The sequence below is a fragment of the Triturus cristatus genome, chromosome 8 (genome assembly GCF_964204655.1).
Source record: "Triturus cristatus chromosome 8, aTriCri1.1, whole genome shotgun sequence".
Classification (NCBI taxonomy): domain Eukaryota; kingdom Metazoa; phylum Chordata; class Amphibia; order Caudata; family Salamandridae; genus Triturus; species Triturus cristatus.
Genome location: NC_140591.1, coordinates 45,272,717 through 45,287,214, shown reverse-complemented (window position 1 = coordinate 45,287,214; position 14,498 = coordinate 45,272,717). Strand labels below are relative to the sequence as shown.

The following is a 14,498-nucleotide window of genomic DNA, read 5'->3' as shown; positions in this document are numbered from 1 at the left end:
TAGAGACCCTTACGGGTGATTGTTCACGCTTTACAAATGTGGATATTATTATTATTATTATTATTATCATGTAATTGTGTTCTTCGCAACTCCACTAGTGGCTCCATCACGAGCGCAAAGAGGAGAGGGGACAACGGGCAGTCCAGTCTCGTCCCCTGCCGCACCGGGATAACAACCGAAATGTATGGTCCCAATTTCACTCTCACCACAGGGTTTGTATAGAGTAGGCGGGTTAACTGTAAACAAATCGGGGCCTAATTTGTATTTTTCGAGAGTTACAAACATGCAATTCCATTTGAGAGAATCGAATGCTTTCTCGAGATCAAGTACGAGGCAGCCTACTCTCAGCCATTCGCATATGGAGTAGGTTGCGACTCGAAAAAGGCAACCCAGATTGAATGAGGTGTTTCAGGATGGCATGAAGCTGTTTTAGTCCATGTGCACTAGGGCGGGGACTGCCTGCTCTAACCTGTGCGCTAGGATTTTCACTAAGATTTTGTAATCAGTGTTGAGCAGGGCGAGGGGTCGATATGAACCCATGTCTTTTGGGTCTCTATCGGGCTTGGGCAGTGAAATCAGATGTGCTTCACAAAGCATGGGAGGGAGCTGTACCTCGTTCACAGTGGCTGCGTAAAGGACGCATAGTCGTGGCACCAATGACACTTGATACGCCTTGTAATATTATGCCAGGAGTCCGTCTGGTCCCAGAGTCTTCCCCGTGGCCAGGGACATAATTGCTTTTCTAATCTCCTCTGCCGAAATCTGCGCGTCCAGTATCTCATTGTGTGTTTGCGTCACCTCAGGCAGTTGCTCCTGCTCTAGGAAAGGCGAGAGGGCATGCAGTTCATAGTGACTGTGGGATTGGTACAGCCGTTGATAGTTTTGCGTTAGGGCTGTGTGGATGCTCCGTGCAATCACGCAGCACGACTATCGATGTATAGGCGTGTTCTCAGCAGATCGGCCAGGCTAGGAGCTAACCTGCACGATCAGCAGTGGCATGAGCATGGGCTGTGTGCGCGGTGTAGTTATGACAGCGGAGGCATTCCATCAACTCCGCATGTTGTGTGCGCAGTGTTTCCAGACAGTCATTGTCCCTACCCTTCTGTCTCATATCGTAGTAGCTCTAGTACTATTTTGCTCAGGCTGGCGGTGAGAGTTTTGCGTAGGTTCCATGTCACGCCCATGCAAGGTCTCCTTGTCGTAGCTTTGAAAGCTTCCCATTCTATTAGTGCATCCCCTGTTGTGTCTTCATTAAGTTCAAAGTTTTCGAGGATCGCCGTGCCCAGGGAGGAGTGAAATGGTGGATCTTAGCGTGCGGCTGTTTGGAGTTTCCACGTGGGGGCAAGGGGGTGCTCAGGTTCCCAGGTAAGTTTCAGTAGTTGGAGATTGTGGCCAGTGTGTGCCCGGCCTAGAAACTCTATTAACCGTGGGCAATAAACTCCGCTTGCAGAGATTTGGTAACTACGCATTTCATTGAAAACATGGAATTCATAATTCCGATTCCGTTACGCAGCGAAGTTAGCTACTGCACCCACAACCCTTTGATAAACCAACATCAGGCAATGAGAGAGGTGATGATTTTGGGGTCACCCTTAACCTAGGCGGAGGACCAGCAGGTGCTTTGAACACAAAGAGCATATCATGCTCTATGATTGTGGTGGTCCCATCCTGTTAGGACCACCCCAAGCAAAGTTATGGGCAAAAATACAATGCCAACCAAAGGCCCAGGAAAGCATTATGGGGCGAGATTCTAGAGTTTAGTGAATATTATAGTATTAGGTCTCAGCTGAGCCCGAGAGCCTGCCCCTTGAGGAATTTTTTATGATTGGATACTATAATATTCACTGCAGTCTAGAATCTTGTCCCATAATGCTTTGCAATCAATCAATCAGGACATTTATAAAGCGCACTACTTACCCGTGAGGGTCTCAAGGCGCTGGGGGGGTGCTGCTACTGCTCGAATAGCCAGGTCTTGAGGAGTCTTCTGAAGGATAGCAGGCCCTGGGTCTGCCGTAGGAGGATGGGGAGGGTGTTCCAGGTCTTGGCGGCGAGGTGGGAGAACGATCTGCTGCCGGATGTCGCTTTTCGGATGCGGAGGACTGTGGCGAGGGCGAGGTAGGCAGACCGGAGCGAGTCATCTGTTGACGTATGCTGGTCTGGTGTTGTGGAGTGCCTTGTGTGCGTGGGTGATGAGCTTGAAGGTGATCCTCTTGTTGACGGAGAGCCAGTGCAGGTCTCTCAGGTGGGATGTGATGTGGCTGTGGCGAGGGATGTCGAGGATCAGGCAAGCAGAAGCGTTTTGAATGCGCTGGAGTCGTTTCAGGAGTTTGGCCGAGGCTCCTGCGTAGAGGGCGTTTCTGTAGTCCAGCCTGCTGCTAACGAGGGCCTGGAGATCTTGCAGAGCATGCAGAGGGTGTTGAAGCAGGAGGACGAAACGGCGTTAACCTGCTTTGTCATGGAGAGAGTAGAGTCAAGGATGAAACCTAGGTTGCGTGTGTGGTCGGTGGGTGTTGGAGCTGTTCCCATTGCGGTCGGCCACCAGGAGTCGTCCCAGGCAGAGGGGGTGGAGCCGAGGATGAGGACTTCCGTCTTGTCCAAGTTTAGCTTCAGTCGGTGGTTCTTCATCCACTCAGCGACGGCTTTCATTCCTTCGTGGAGGTTGGTTTTGAGGTGAGGGGGTCCTTGGGGAGGTAGAGATTCAGCTGGGTGTCGTCGGCGTAGGAGATGATGTTGAGGTCGTGCAGTCGGGCGACGTGGGCGAGCGGTGCCATGTAGACGTTAAACAGTGATGGGCTGAGGGATGGGCCCTGAGGTACGCCGCAGATGATCCTGGTGGCTTCAAAGCAGAAGAGGGGAGGCGGACGCTCTGGGTTCTGCCGGGGAGGAAGGAGGTGGTCCAGTCCAGAGCCTTGTCTTGGATCCCAGCGTCATGGAGGCGTGTGCGTAGGGTGCGGTGGCAGACTGTGTCGAAGGCGGCTGACAGGTCCAGGAGGATGAGAGCTGCGGTTTCTCCGTTGTCCAGCAGGGCCCTGATGTCATCGGTGGCGGCGATGAGGGCAGTTTCGGTGCTGTGGTTGCTGCGGAACCCGGACTGGTAAGGGTCCAGGATGCTGTTCTCCTCGAGGTAGCGGGTCAGTTGTCTGTTGACAGTCTTCTCGATGACCTTCGCCGGAAACTGGAGCAGGGAGATGGGCCGGAAGTTCTTGAGGTCCTTGGGGTCAGCCTTGGGTTACTTGAGTAAGGCGTTGATCTCGGAGTGCTTCCAGCTCTCCGGGAAGGTCGCTGTCTCTAAGGAGATGTTGATGGCTTTCTGGAGATGGGGCGCGATGGTGGTGCTGGCTTTGTTGAAGATGTGGTGTGGGCATGGGTCTGACAGAGATCCGGAGTGGATGGAGTTCATGGTTTTGATGGTGTCGTCGCCGTTAATGTTGGTCCAGGCGAGCAGGGGCTTGGCAGGAATGGTGGCCATGGGGGACAGAGGTCTCGGTGGTGGTCGTGACATTGAAGCTGTTGTGGATGTCAGCGATCTTGTGATGGAAGAAGGTGGCTAGGGAGTCGCACAGGTCTTGCGAAGGTGGGATGTCGTTGATGTTGGCGCTGGGGTTGGAGACTTCCTTCATGATGTTGAAGAGCTCTTTGCTGTTGTGTGCGTTGTCTAGGCAGTCTTTGAAGAGGGCCTTTTGGCTAGTCCGATGAGGTGGTGGTGTCTGTGGGTGGCGTTCTTGTGGGCTGCGTAGCAGTTCGGTGTCTGTTCATGGTGCCATTTCTTCTCTAGCTTTCTGCAGGTTTGCTTGGAGGCCTGAAGATCGTCAGTGAACCAGCTGGCTTTCTTGCTGGTGTGTCTGTTGGAGGGTTTCTTGAACAGAGCGAGGATGTTGGCACAGTCGTCGATCCATTGTCTGAGGTTGCGGGCGGCTGTGTCGGGGTTGGTGGGGTCAGCAGGTGGGCTCTGGGCGAGGGTGGTGGTTAGCTGGTCTTCGGTGACTTTGCTCCAGCAGCGGCGGGGGATCTGTTGGGTGCATAGTACGTGGTAGGTTTCCGGAAGGTGAAGTAGATGCAGCGATGGTCGGTCCAGTGGAGTTCGGTGGCGTGGCTGAAGGAGACGTGGGAGCTTGCGGAGAAGATGGGGTCAAGCGTGTGACCGGCAGAGTGGGTGGGTGTTGTGACGAGTTGTCAGAGTCCTAGGTTGGCAAGGTTATCGATCAAGGTGGTGGAGTTGGTGTCGTTCTCGAGGTGGAAGATCAAGTCCCCGAGGAGGATGTAGTCTGTGGAGGCGAGGGCGTGTGTACTGACAAAGTCGGCGATGGATTCGCTCAACTGTGGTCAGGGTATGGGGGGGTCTGTAGATGAGGCTTCGTCTGAGGGTGGTTTTGGGATCGGTGAGGATCTGGGAGTGGAGGTGTTCGGCGGTGCGGAGGGTGTAATCGGTGTTGGTCGAGACTGAGTGTTCCTGTGGACGATGGCGATATCCCCTCCTACTCAGTTGGTGCAGTCCCTGCGGGTGATCTGCAATGTCGGGTGCCGAGGAGGGGTTCATCCAGGTCTCCGTTAGGAACGCGAAGTCTGGGGCGGTAGAGTCAAGTAGGTCCCAGAGTTCAAAGGCGTGCTTGCGGGCTGAGCGGGTGTTGAGAAGAATGCATCTGAGGTGGTTGCGTTCTTTCCTGGTGGGTGGCTTAGTGGATTGGATGCTGGTGAAGCTGCAGTTCCGGCAGAAGGGTCCTGGGTGCGCTTTGGGGCTGCCAGGAAGCAGGTGTGTGATCGTCCGGTGTAGAGTGCGTGGAGGGTGCTGGCATCGTAGCGGTGTCGGGCTTCGACGCGCCTGCTGCACGGCCACGCAGCGGCGCCATATGAGGGGAGGTGGGAGGCAGGAGCAGCTGGGAGGCGGGAGCGGAGCGGCGAGTGGGTGAACAGGGGGGTGGGGCCGCAGGGGACTCAGCGGCGGGAAAAACAAAGAGGGGAGCGGGCAGAGGGTACAGAAGGCAAGAAAGGGCACAATAATGGGGAAGACAGTCACAGAAGGAAAGTGTATACAATAAAAACTACAGAGCGAATACAGTAAAAAACAACAGAGCAATAGGCAGAATACAGAGAACAATGAAGGCTATGCAGGGGCACGCACCTAAGCGAGCGGCAGCAGCGGACTCAGGGCAGCTTCACACAGGTGGTGCTGTGCGGCGAGGGGAGTGACCTGCCTGGTAACAGGGTCAAGGGTTGCTCTCTTCACCGTGCAGCGGCTGCCATATGAGGGGAGGTGGGAGGGAGGAGAAGCTGGGAGGCGGGAGCAGGGCAGCGAATGGGTGAACAGGGGGCGGGCCGCAGGGCAAGCAGCAGCGGGAAAAACGAAGGGGGGAGCAGTTGGGGGCTACAGAAGGCAAGAAAGGGCACAATAATGGGGAAGACGGTCACATAAGGAAAGCGAGTACAATAAAAACAACAGAGCAAATACAGTAAAAAAACAACGGAGCAATAGGCAGAATACAGAAAACAATGAAGACTATGCAGGGGCACGAACCTAAGCGAGCGGCAGCAGCTGGCTCAGGTCAGCGTCACACCAGGGCCTTTGGTTGGGATTGTATTTTTGCCTATAACTGTTCTTGGGGTGGTCCTAGGAGGATGGGACCATCACCAATCGTTCAGCATGATGTGCTCTTTGTGTTCAAGGCATCTGCTTAGTTCTCTTCCTAGGTTAGTGAGGACACCAAAATCATCACCTCTCACTGCTTGCTGTATTTTCATTTTCACTTTTGTGAAATGACTATATGCATTTTTGCATCTAATGATAGTTACTTGTTGTTTAATTAAGGGTATGTGAGGTTTCGTTTTTTTAATGGGGATGAGACGGAGCAGAGTTCACTGAATTTTTGTTCAATTTCGCAGAATTCTGTGTAGTGGTACTCCGCCAACTACGCCCACCTTTACACTCTATACGGTGGACCAAAGGGAGCAGTGCGGGGGATCCCACTATTCGATCTATGCATACATGTAGGTGGTATACCGCTGAGTAGTGCGAGTAGATCCGAGGTTCCGGATTGATGGCTCGCCATATGCCTAATAAGGCCCAGTGTGCCAGCCAGTCTGTGAGAACATGCGCGTTGGACGATGCTGCAGTCTTGGACAAGGGCAGGAACAATCTGTCCAAGTCTACATTGAGCACAGAATTAAAGTCTCCCCCAGGAGCCTGGGGACTCCACCCAACATTGCTAGAAATTTTGTGAGGCCTTCTAAAAATGTGGGTTGACTGACGTTTGGGCATAGATGGACCCAATGTGGATCGGTTGTCCATTGAGCCTTTCACTCACGAGCGCATATCTGCCTTTGGGGTCGATCAGCGCCTCTTCACTTGTAAACAGACCCCTGCTCTCACCCGGATGAAGGCGCCTCACACGTGTGCTGAGTAGCTGGTAAAATTGTATGTGGCCCCTCCATCTGTGCCGGAAGCGCCCCAGTTCCACCCGGGACATGTGTGTTTCTTGGGGCAGCGCTAGGTCAGTGACTCTGCGCCGCAGATAGGCATAGATCGAGTATCTACGTGACGGTGTGTGTATACCACGCACATTCCATGTGACTACGTTCACCTGTACCACGGGGCGGCAAAATGCTGCCGTTTCTGGCTTGCGGGGATGTGCTCCAGCTCAGTGTTAAAAACAGGGTACATGCGTGAACTAAACTATGCATGACCATGAGGGCGAATTCCAAGTGGAAGTTTGTCCAAACTGTATTGCCCAACCTAGGGCTAAAACTTAGTCAAACCGATGTATGGCGGGCGTTTGTGTGGTGCGCTGGCGGCAGTGAGTGGTTTGCCCCTTAATATCGTGTTGTGGTTGTGTATCCCCTCGGCCTGTCCGCAGCACGAGGTAAGGGGGTACGGGTCGAGTATGTCATTCAATATGATGTTAGGTATGTGCTGTGCGCAGCAGTGTGTAAGGCCACGCTTTGCAAACAACAGTGACATATTCAACATATTATGTAACACAAAATGTTGCCAGCACGGCAGGTACTTGCGTGGATTATGTTTAACAGTTCACGGGAGGCCTTGGGAAAAGTCATATAATGTCATCAGCTATTTGTGGTGTAACGTCTGGCAATGGGAACTCTTCAGGGTCCTCGATTCTGGATGGCATTGAGTCCCCAGTGTCTGAGGATCTGAATGGGCTCAAGTGTCAGTCTGAGTTGTGTATTGCAGTTCCCAGCATCGCGACCACTTGTAGTGCCTACTGCCTTTCCGCCCTCCTCTGTGCTAAGTCAGGGGCTGTGGAAGTCACAGCGGTTCCTGATCGGTGTCAACTGTGTCTGCTCCGACGATTTCTTTTCCTGTTGAGTTTTCTAGGTTCTTCTACCACAGGCGGTCTGGGTCCTGTCAGTGTTCCCGATTCTTCCACCCAGTCCCAAACATCGGCGGGTGAATCGAAGAAGTGCAGCCATCATTTTGCAACCACGCGAAGCCTAGCAGGAAATAGCAATGAATAATTTTGACCAAGGTCGCTGAGCTGTCTTTTCACTGCTTTATATGCACTTCTGCAGCGTAGGACCTTCGCTGTGTAATCTGAAAAGATCATGATTTGGCTGCTTCTAATCTTTATGTCGGCCAGTTTACAGGTTTCGCAGAGGATCGAGTCTCTGTCTTTATAGTTGAGAACTTTAAACAGGAATGGGCGTTGGCGGGCTCCCGGTGGAGGTTTTTGTGCCGGGACATGGTAAACTCTTTCAACCACAAAGTGAGGAGACAGGGTGCCAGTGGGGAGCAAGTCTCTGATCCAACGCTCGGCATTGTCCTCCGGATTTCGTCCCTCTTCACCCTCCGGAAGTCCCACAACACGAATATTGTTGCGGCGTGAGCATCCTTTTGCGTCTTCTACCTAGTCTTCTAGGTTGTGTACATGGTCTATTAAGTCTTGGAGGGCTGCGGTGTGACTATGTGTAACTGGGTTTGAGCTTCACGAGTGTTTGTTTATGGAGGTGCACCTTGTCCCCGAGCTTGTGATGGTCAGCTTTCAGAAGGTTGAAATCCGAGGTAACCCTGTCGATTTTGGACTCCCAACGAGGTGCGGGTCTGTTCCAATTCAGATCCTATTTTCTCCACTGCTGCTAGAATAGTCCAGCTTAGCAGCGAGTGTTGCGCGTGGCATTTCTGTGTTTATGTCGCCCTCTGCCACGGTCGATTTCGAGCTGCCGGTGCGTGCATTTAGTTGCTGGGGTCTTGTGCGTAGGCGGCCCATTACTAATTGCTATGCTGTCGGCATTCATCACCAGCCTGTGCAGGCGCTATCAGGGCAGAGTAGCGACCTTACTTGTACAGTAGGTCCAGTCACATGGAGGAGCTGCCTACTCGATGTATGAGGCTGACAATTACCGGGATGAGCGTGTGTGCGACTTACGTACTTGTTTTCTCGTCTGATTACTGCCTCTGCCTTGTGTGGATCTAGTTGGGGCCTAATCAAGCCTGCTTTTTTAATGGAAGGTAGGTCTTCCCTGGTGCCTGACTTCCCCATGTCCCAGTGGCAACATTGCTGGCCCGTGGGTGTACCCTTAGGTGTCTCTGGGCACTATCTGGCAGCTTATGTTTCAGAGCAGGGACACGGCGGTCTTGCTGTGCACGCTTCTTCTGTCTTCTTCACCTTGGCGTGGTGGGGACCAGCACGGTGCGGGCATGTATGGCCTCCTCACGCTCGTGCTTGAACTCTGCAGGGGAAGTGCACCTCTAACCTTCTTAAGCAGATGGCCTAAGCTTAATACGGCCTCCAGGAAAGTCTGCGTCTTGGCAGGTTCAGTGCTGTTTTCCACTTTGTCTGCGTATACGAGGCTCAGGTCAGCCACGTGGCCCGGCTCAGGCGGTGTCTATCTGCTTCTGCACTGCTCTGCGCAGTCGTCCCAGCTCGGCTCAAGATGTAGTAGCAAGTTAGGCACACTCGCATAGCACCAGTCCAGGCAGGGGGAAGGAGGGAGTCAGGGGTAGGCTGCTCACTTTAACACGCGTGCAACAGCCTCTCTCTATGTCTCCACAGTACAGTTCCAGCGTATTTGTTGCATTCCTCAGGGATCACTGAGGCACCTTGGTGCTTTCCTTTCACTCACTCACACTTGTTCACAATAAGAGTTGACAGTCACTGTTACGGTTCAAAAATGTTTATTTTAACTGTAGTGCTCTATAACACAGTATACGAGCCACTACAAGCAGCATAACGCATAAACCTAAAACAGTTAACATTGTTGCAATTCCATAGATTATGAAGGGGTATGTCATCATATACAGTGGATTAAGAACTATAATGCCTAACCACCCTCCCCTTGGTAAGAAGGAATTTTATTATATGAAGGAAGAGCTCTGGGCTTTGTCAGCAGACCCCCTACCTTAGTGCCTAGATGGTATTTCTACATCATAGGAACAGCATAGCTCTTCATATTGGAAAGGTCCTTCTCCAAGTGTTAAATAGAACAACATGCATCCCCGTAATATCAAAGCACAAATTTCCAGCAATAGCAGCTGTGTTTGAATGTTTTGTCTAGGTGCTAGAGACTGACCAGAACAGAATAACAAGGGGCATTGTTTATCAACCTTGCACATCGTGTTCAGACGAAACTCCAGAAACAGACAGAGAAAGCAGAAAGTTCTCATGTGAAAGGCACAGAGTCTTGCAAAATAAAGTCATGTAGTATCATGAGCAAAAGCAGCATCATGGCAGCAGAGCTCACACTAACTTGGCAATGTCGACAATGACCCCAATGGCCATATGACAGTATGTTATGAGTAATCTATAATTGCTGGGTTTATTTTTGACTTTTCATAACCACATATAACTGTTTATGCCTCTACTTTAATCGGTATGATGTTTCTGTAGTACCTTGTACTTTTTATTATTAGTTAAATTCTGTCCAATTGTTTAGTTTTCTTCTGCTTTATATGTTGCTTAAATGGTTATTCAGTTATTCTGCATGTATTCCTGATTTCTCTTAGTATACTGGTTGTGTTCTATAACAGTTTTGAAATGTACATTGTATGGCCACATGAAATTATGAAATCAGCACTTACTCTCATCTCCCCAAGCTATACAGTATTCTGAACATTTGGGTCACTGCTGTTGTCACTACCTCTGTGGACGAAGGATGGTTAACTGTAGCCATGCAAGATTCCTTAATGTCCAAGCCTCTGTCAGATATAATTTTTCAACAGAATTCTTGTTAAAATGCAGAATATTTACTGGATTTCCTCATTTCCCTGTTCTGGACTTTCTGATGCAACGAGAGATTACTTTTTAACTTGAATTTCTTACCACGTTCAAAACATGCATGTGGTTTCACACTAGAGTGAGTTCTCTTGTGTATTATTTGTGATATCTCTGTAACTAATATTTTGCTGCATTCAAAGTATTTACACAATTTCAGTCTATGGTGACTGTCATATGATGACCCTATGTAGCTAAAGACTTTTGCACTTAGGGCCTGAGTATGACTGGTTGTAATTTTCTGACCCATGTGCTAACCCCCGTTTACTCATAGGTTGGAATTACGAGTTTGAAGGTATTTAACAAATCTGATATTTATTGGATGCGTTAAATAGCTCAACTTTTGTTAAATTTCAGTAGGTCAAACTTGCCAAAAGTTAACAGGGGAAAGCATACGGTGTTTACAGTATCATGTGGAACTTGGTGCGTTAAAGACCAAAACATGCATGTTATTCCCCATAAACTTGTAATAGGTGTTACTTATGGCAACTGATAAATAATGTACCACATGGTATCAGTATTTATCAGGGGCAATAAATAATGACAACTCGTAATCAGACCCTTAGTACATTAATATGATTTCTTTATCTCTTCTCAGGTGGGGTGATAGATGATGCTTTTCCCTGAAAGTGTTGTCACTTTAAGTAAATGTACATGGTTTCTCTGTTGTAAAATATCTCAATTGTCATTGGATCTACACATGTAGTAAAGATGCGTGCTTCTCAGATGTGTCAACAGATTACCTTTTTGATTAAAAGCTTTAGAACATACAGAACATTTATATGGTTTCTCACCACTGTGAATCCTCTGATGTATCATCAGGTTTATCTTTGTAATAAAAGCCTTGTTACATTCAGAGCATTTATATGGTTTCTCCCCAGTGTGGATTTTCTGATGAAGTGAAAGGCTACACTTTTGGCTGAAAGCCTTGTAACATTCAGTACAATTATATGGTGTCTCCCCCGTGTGGATTTTCTGATGTGAGCACAGATGATCATTTCGACTGAAAGCTTTATCACATTCAGAACATTTATGAGGTTTCTCTCCAGTGTGAGTTCTCTGATGTATGGTAAGCCTTTGCTTTATAACGTATGACTTATCACATATAGAACATCTGTAGGGTTTCTCTCCAGTGTGATTTCTCTGGTGTACTAATAGTTCAGTCTTCAGAAAGAAAGCCTTGTCACATTCAGAGCACTTATAGGGTTTTTCTCCAGTGTGATTGCTCTGATGTCGCATTAGTTGATGTTTGGTTCTGAAACCCTTGTCACACTCAGAACATTTGTATGGAGTCTCACCGCTGTGAGACATGTGATGTATCCTTAACAATCCTTTAGTAATGAAAGCCCTCTCACATTCAGAACATCCATAAGGTTTTGCCCCAGTGTGAACTCTCTGATGTATTATAAGCTGTGACTTTGTACTGAAAGCCTTCTCACATTCAGAACACTTATATGGTTTCTCACCAGTGTGAATTCTCTTGTGTTTGGATAGGTCATCTTTTCTGCTAAAATGTTTTTGACATTCAGAACATTTATATGGTTTCTCGCCGGTGTGAATTCTTAGATGTATTATTAGCTGGCCCTTCGTGATGAAACACTTGTCACACTCAGAACATTTATGTGGTTTCTCACCAGTGTGTGTTCTCTGATGTCTTATCAGATGTGCTTTTTTATGAAAAACCTTATTACATTCTGAACACCTATATAGTTTTTCCCCGGTATGAATTTTCTCATGTGATGATAAATCACCTTTTTGCTTGAAAGTCTTGTCACATTCAGAGCATTTATATGGTTTTTCTCCAGTGTGATCTTTCTGATGTCGTAATAGTTGATCTTTGGTTCTGAAACACTTGTCACACTCAGAACATTTGTAAGGAGTCTCACCGCTGTGAGACATGTGATGCAGCCTTAAATTGCCTTTTGTAGTGAAAGCCTTTTCACATTCAGAACATCTGTAAGGTTTTGTGCCAGTGTGAACTCTCTGATGTATTATCAGCTCTGCCTTTGTAATGAAAGCCTTCTCACATTCAGAACATTTATATGGTTTCTCACCGGTGTGAGACATGTGATGTCGCCTTAAACTTTCTTTTATAGTAAAAGCCTTTTCACATTCAGAACACACATAAGGTTTAGCTCTAGTGTGTGTTCTCTGATGTTTTATCAGTTTTGCATTGTGACTGAAAGTTTTATTACATTCTGTACATCTATATGGTTTTCCCCCAGTGTGAATTCTCGCCTGTGATAAATCACTCTTTTCTTTGAAAGTCTTCTCACATTCAGGACATTTATACGGTTTCTCTGTAGTGTGATTGCTGTGATGTAGTACTAGTTCACCCTTTTGACTGAAAGCCTTATCGCGTTCAGAACATTCACATGGTTTCTCACCAGTAGGAGTTTGTTGATCTAGCTTCAGCTGTGCCTTTGTAATGAATTTCTGGTCACACTGAGTGCATTTATATGGTCTTGGTTCAGTGTGGCCTGACGTTTGTCCAATATGAGAGCCATTTGTGAAAACATCTTTACATTTGAGACAGTGAAATGTTTTTTCTTCAGTACGATTTTGTTTGCCTACCATCAAATGGCATTTTCTAACAGACGGCTTGGTAAACATTGTAGATTTATTTTGTCTTAGTATGCTGCAATCTCCTTGATGTTTTCCTAATGGGCATTTATATAGAAATCTCTGTCACATTTAGAGCATTTGTGCGCCTCCTCCATAATGCACACATTATGTTTAAATAATGAATTTCTTGTAATAAAATCCTAGAGACACTGGGTAAATGTGTGTAGCTTCTCCTGTGTCTGTCCAGGTTAGTACTTTCAAGTTAGTTGCAGTTTACTTACACATATAGATGAAAAATAACCTCTCTACCATCTAAATTCTTAGCAATAGTATTAGAACTGCAAAGTTGTTTTCCTGTAAAGATTTATTACATACTGTACATTTGTGTGGCCTTTCTCCTTTGTGGGTCCCTTGATGGATCAAAGTTCCTTGGAATGTTAATTTGTTGTCATACTCATGAAATATTCCTTACTCCTTTGTTGTGACGTACTAGGTCAAATTCATGAGGCATCCATTGGTGTCTGCAACCAATTTTGACAGAAAAAGGTTGTTCGCGCAATGAGCACACATGGCTAACAATTATATAGAGATTCCTTAGTGGAATAAAGTCTCAAAAAACTTTTGTACATTTCAGGGGGCTAGTGTCTCAAAAGTTGAATTGCAGTTCCTGGAGTCCACGATATTCCTCTGACTATAGCTTTTTTGGGGATTTCTTTCACCTACGGGACAAAAATATATATATATAAGAATTCGCATTTTATGAGCCAAAAAATACAAATAACAGCATTAGAAAAATCTATTTGTTTTTTTGTATGGATATGAAGTAACAAAATCCAGGAATGCTTCTGTAAGTTATACTCACAACGCATTAGCATAGAACTAGTATTAACAATCTAGTGAACACGGAATTTTATTAGTTTATGAACCAAAAGATTTGCAAATTTTTAATGAGATCCAAAGCACATTGTTAATTATTCACTAACAATGTTCACAACACAAATTATAATGGACACTGAGATATCTGTAATCCAATTACCAAACACATAATGAGAAACATAGGTAAAATTGGTAATGATGACTGCTGACAAAATGGATTAAAACAAAATCCAGGATGTCTAATCCAATAATTTTATGTCAGGACTGGAGGCGAGGATTATGCTGTAACTTTCATTTATTCCTACAGCCAGCAGTATTCAACTTTTAATACTTCAACAAAAAACTAGCACTCCCATGGTGCTTTAGGAAGTCCAGAAAGTCCATCACAGCCACCAATCAGCATCCTCCATCAACCTCGAGGACGTGTACATCCTGCTGCAACTCCTCTTTCCGGCTAGCCAGCAGATAAGTCAATTTTGTTTTCTCTCTTCATTGAGTTGACTTTGTTTGTGGTATTAATATGATTTGTTTGCCCTGATTGTCGATTTCTGATATTGTGCGCTTTGTTCAGTAGCTGCGCTGTGTCAGGCGAGTTGTTTGCACTTGTAATTGAGCCTAATTGCTTCCTTCACGCTCAGTGACCCTTCTATTGAAGCGCTCGGCATTTCCCTAACTCCGGAGAGTTGGGTTTTCTCAGGGTTTCTCACGTTACGGTTACTTTACTTTCACACTTCAGTGATTCTTTGCCAGGGCCGCAGACGCATTTTGGAAAGCTCTGCTCGCGGCCCTCAGTGACAGGCTTTGGCGCATTGCATTCCAGACCGGCAGAGGGCCGCG

The 14,498-nt window shown here is 47.4% G+C and overlaps 1 protein-coding gene across 1 annotated transcript in view; it reads right to left on the bottom strand.

Annotated features, from left to right (window-relative positions):
• Positions 1-10,176: 10,176 nt before the first annotated feature.
• The window catches only part of LOC146799978 (uncharacterized), a 241,017-nt gene continuing 236,695 nt past the window's right edge, over positions 10,177-14,498 (bottom strand). Inside the window, exons 3-4 of the mRNA XM_085623697.1 lie at positions 10,949-12,609; positions 10,177-10,316 (exon numbers count right to left, since the gene is read on the bottom strand). Of these exons, the coding sequence (XP_085479823.1) occupies positions 10,177-10,316; positions 10,949-12,609 (1,801 nt within the window). The remainder of the gene's footprint in view (positions 10,317-10,948; positions 12,610-14,498) is intronic.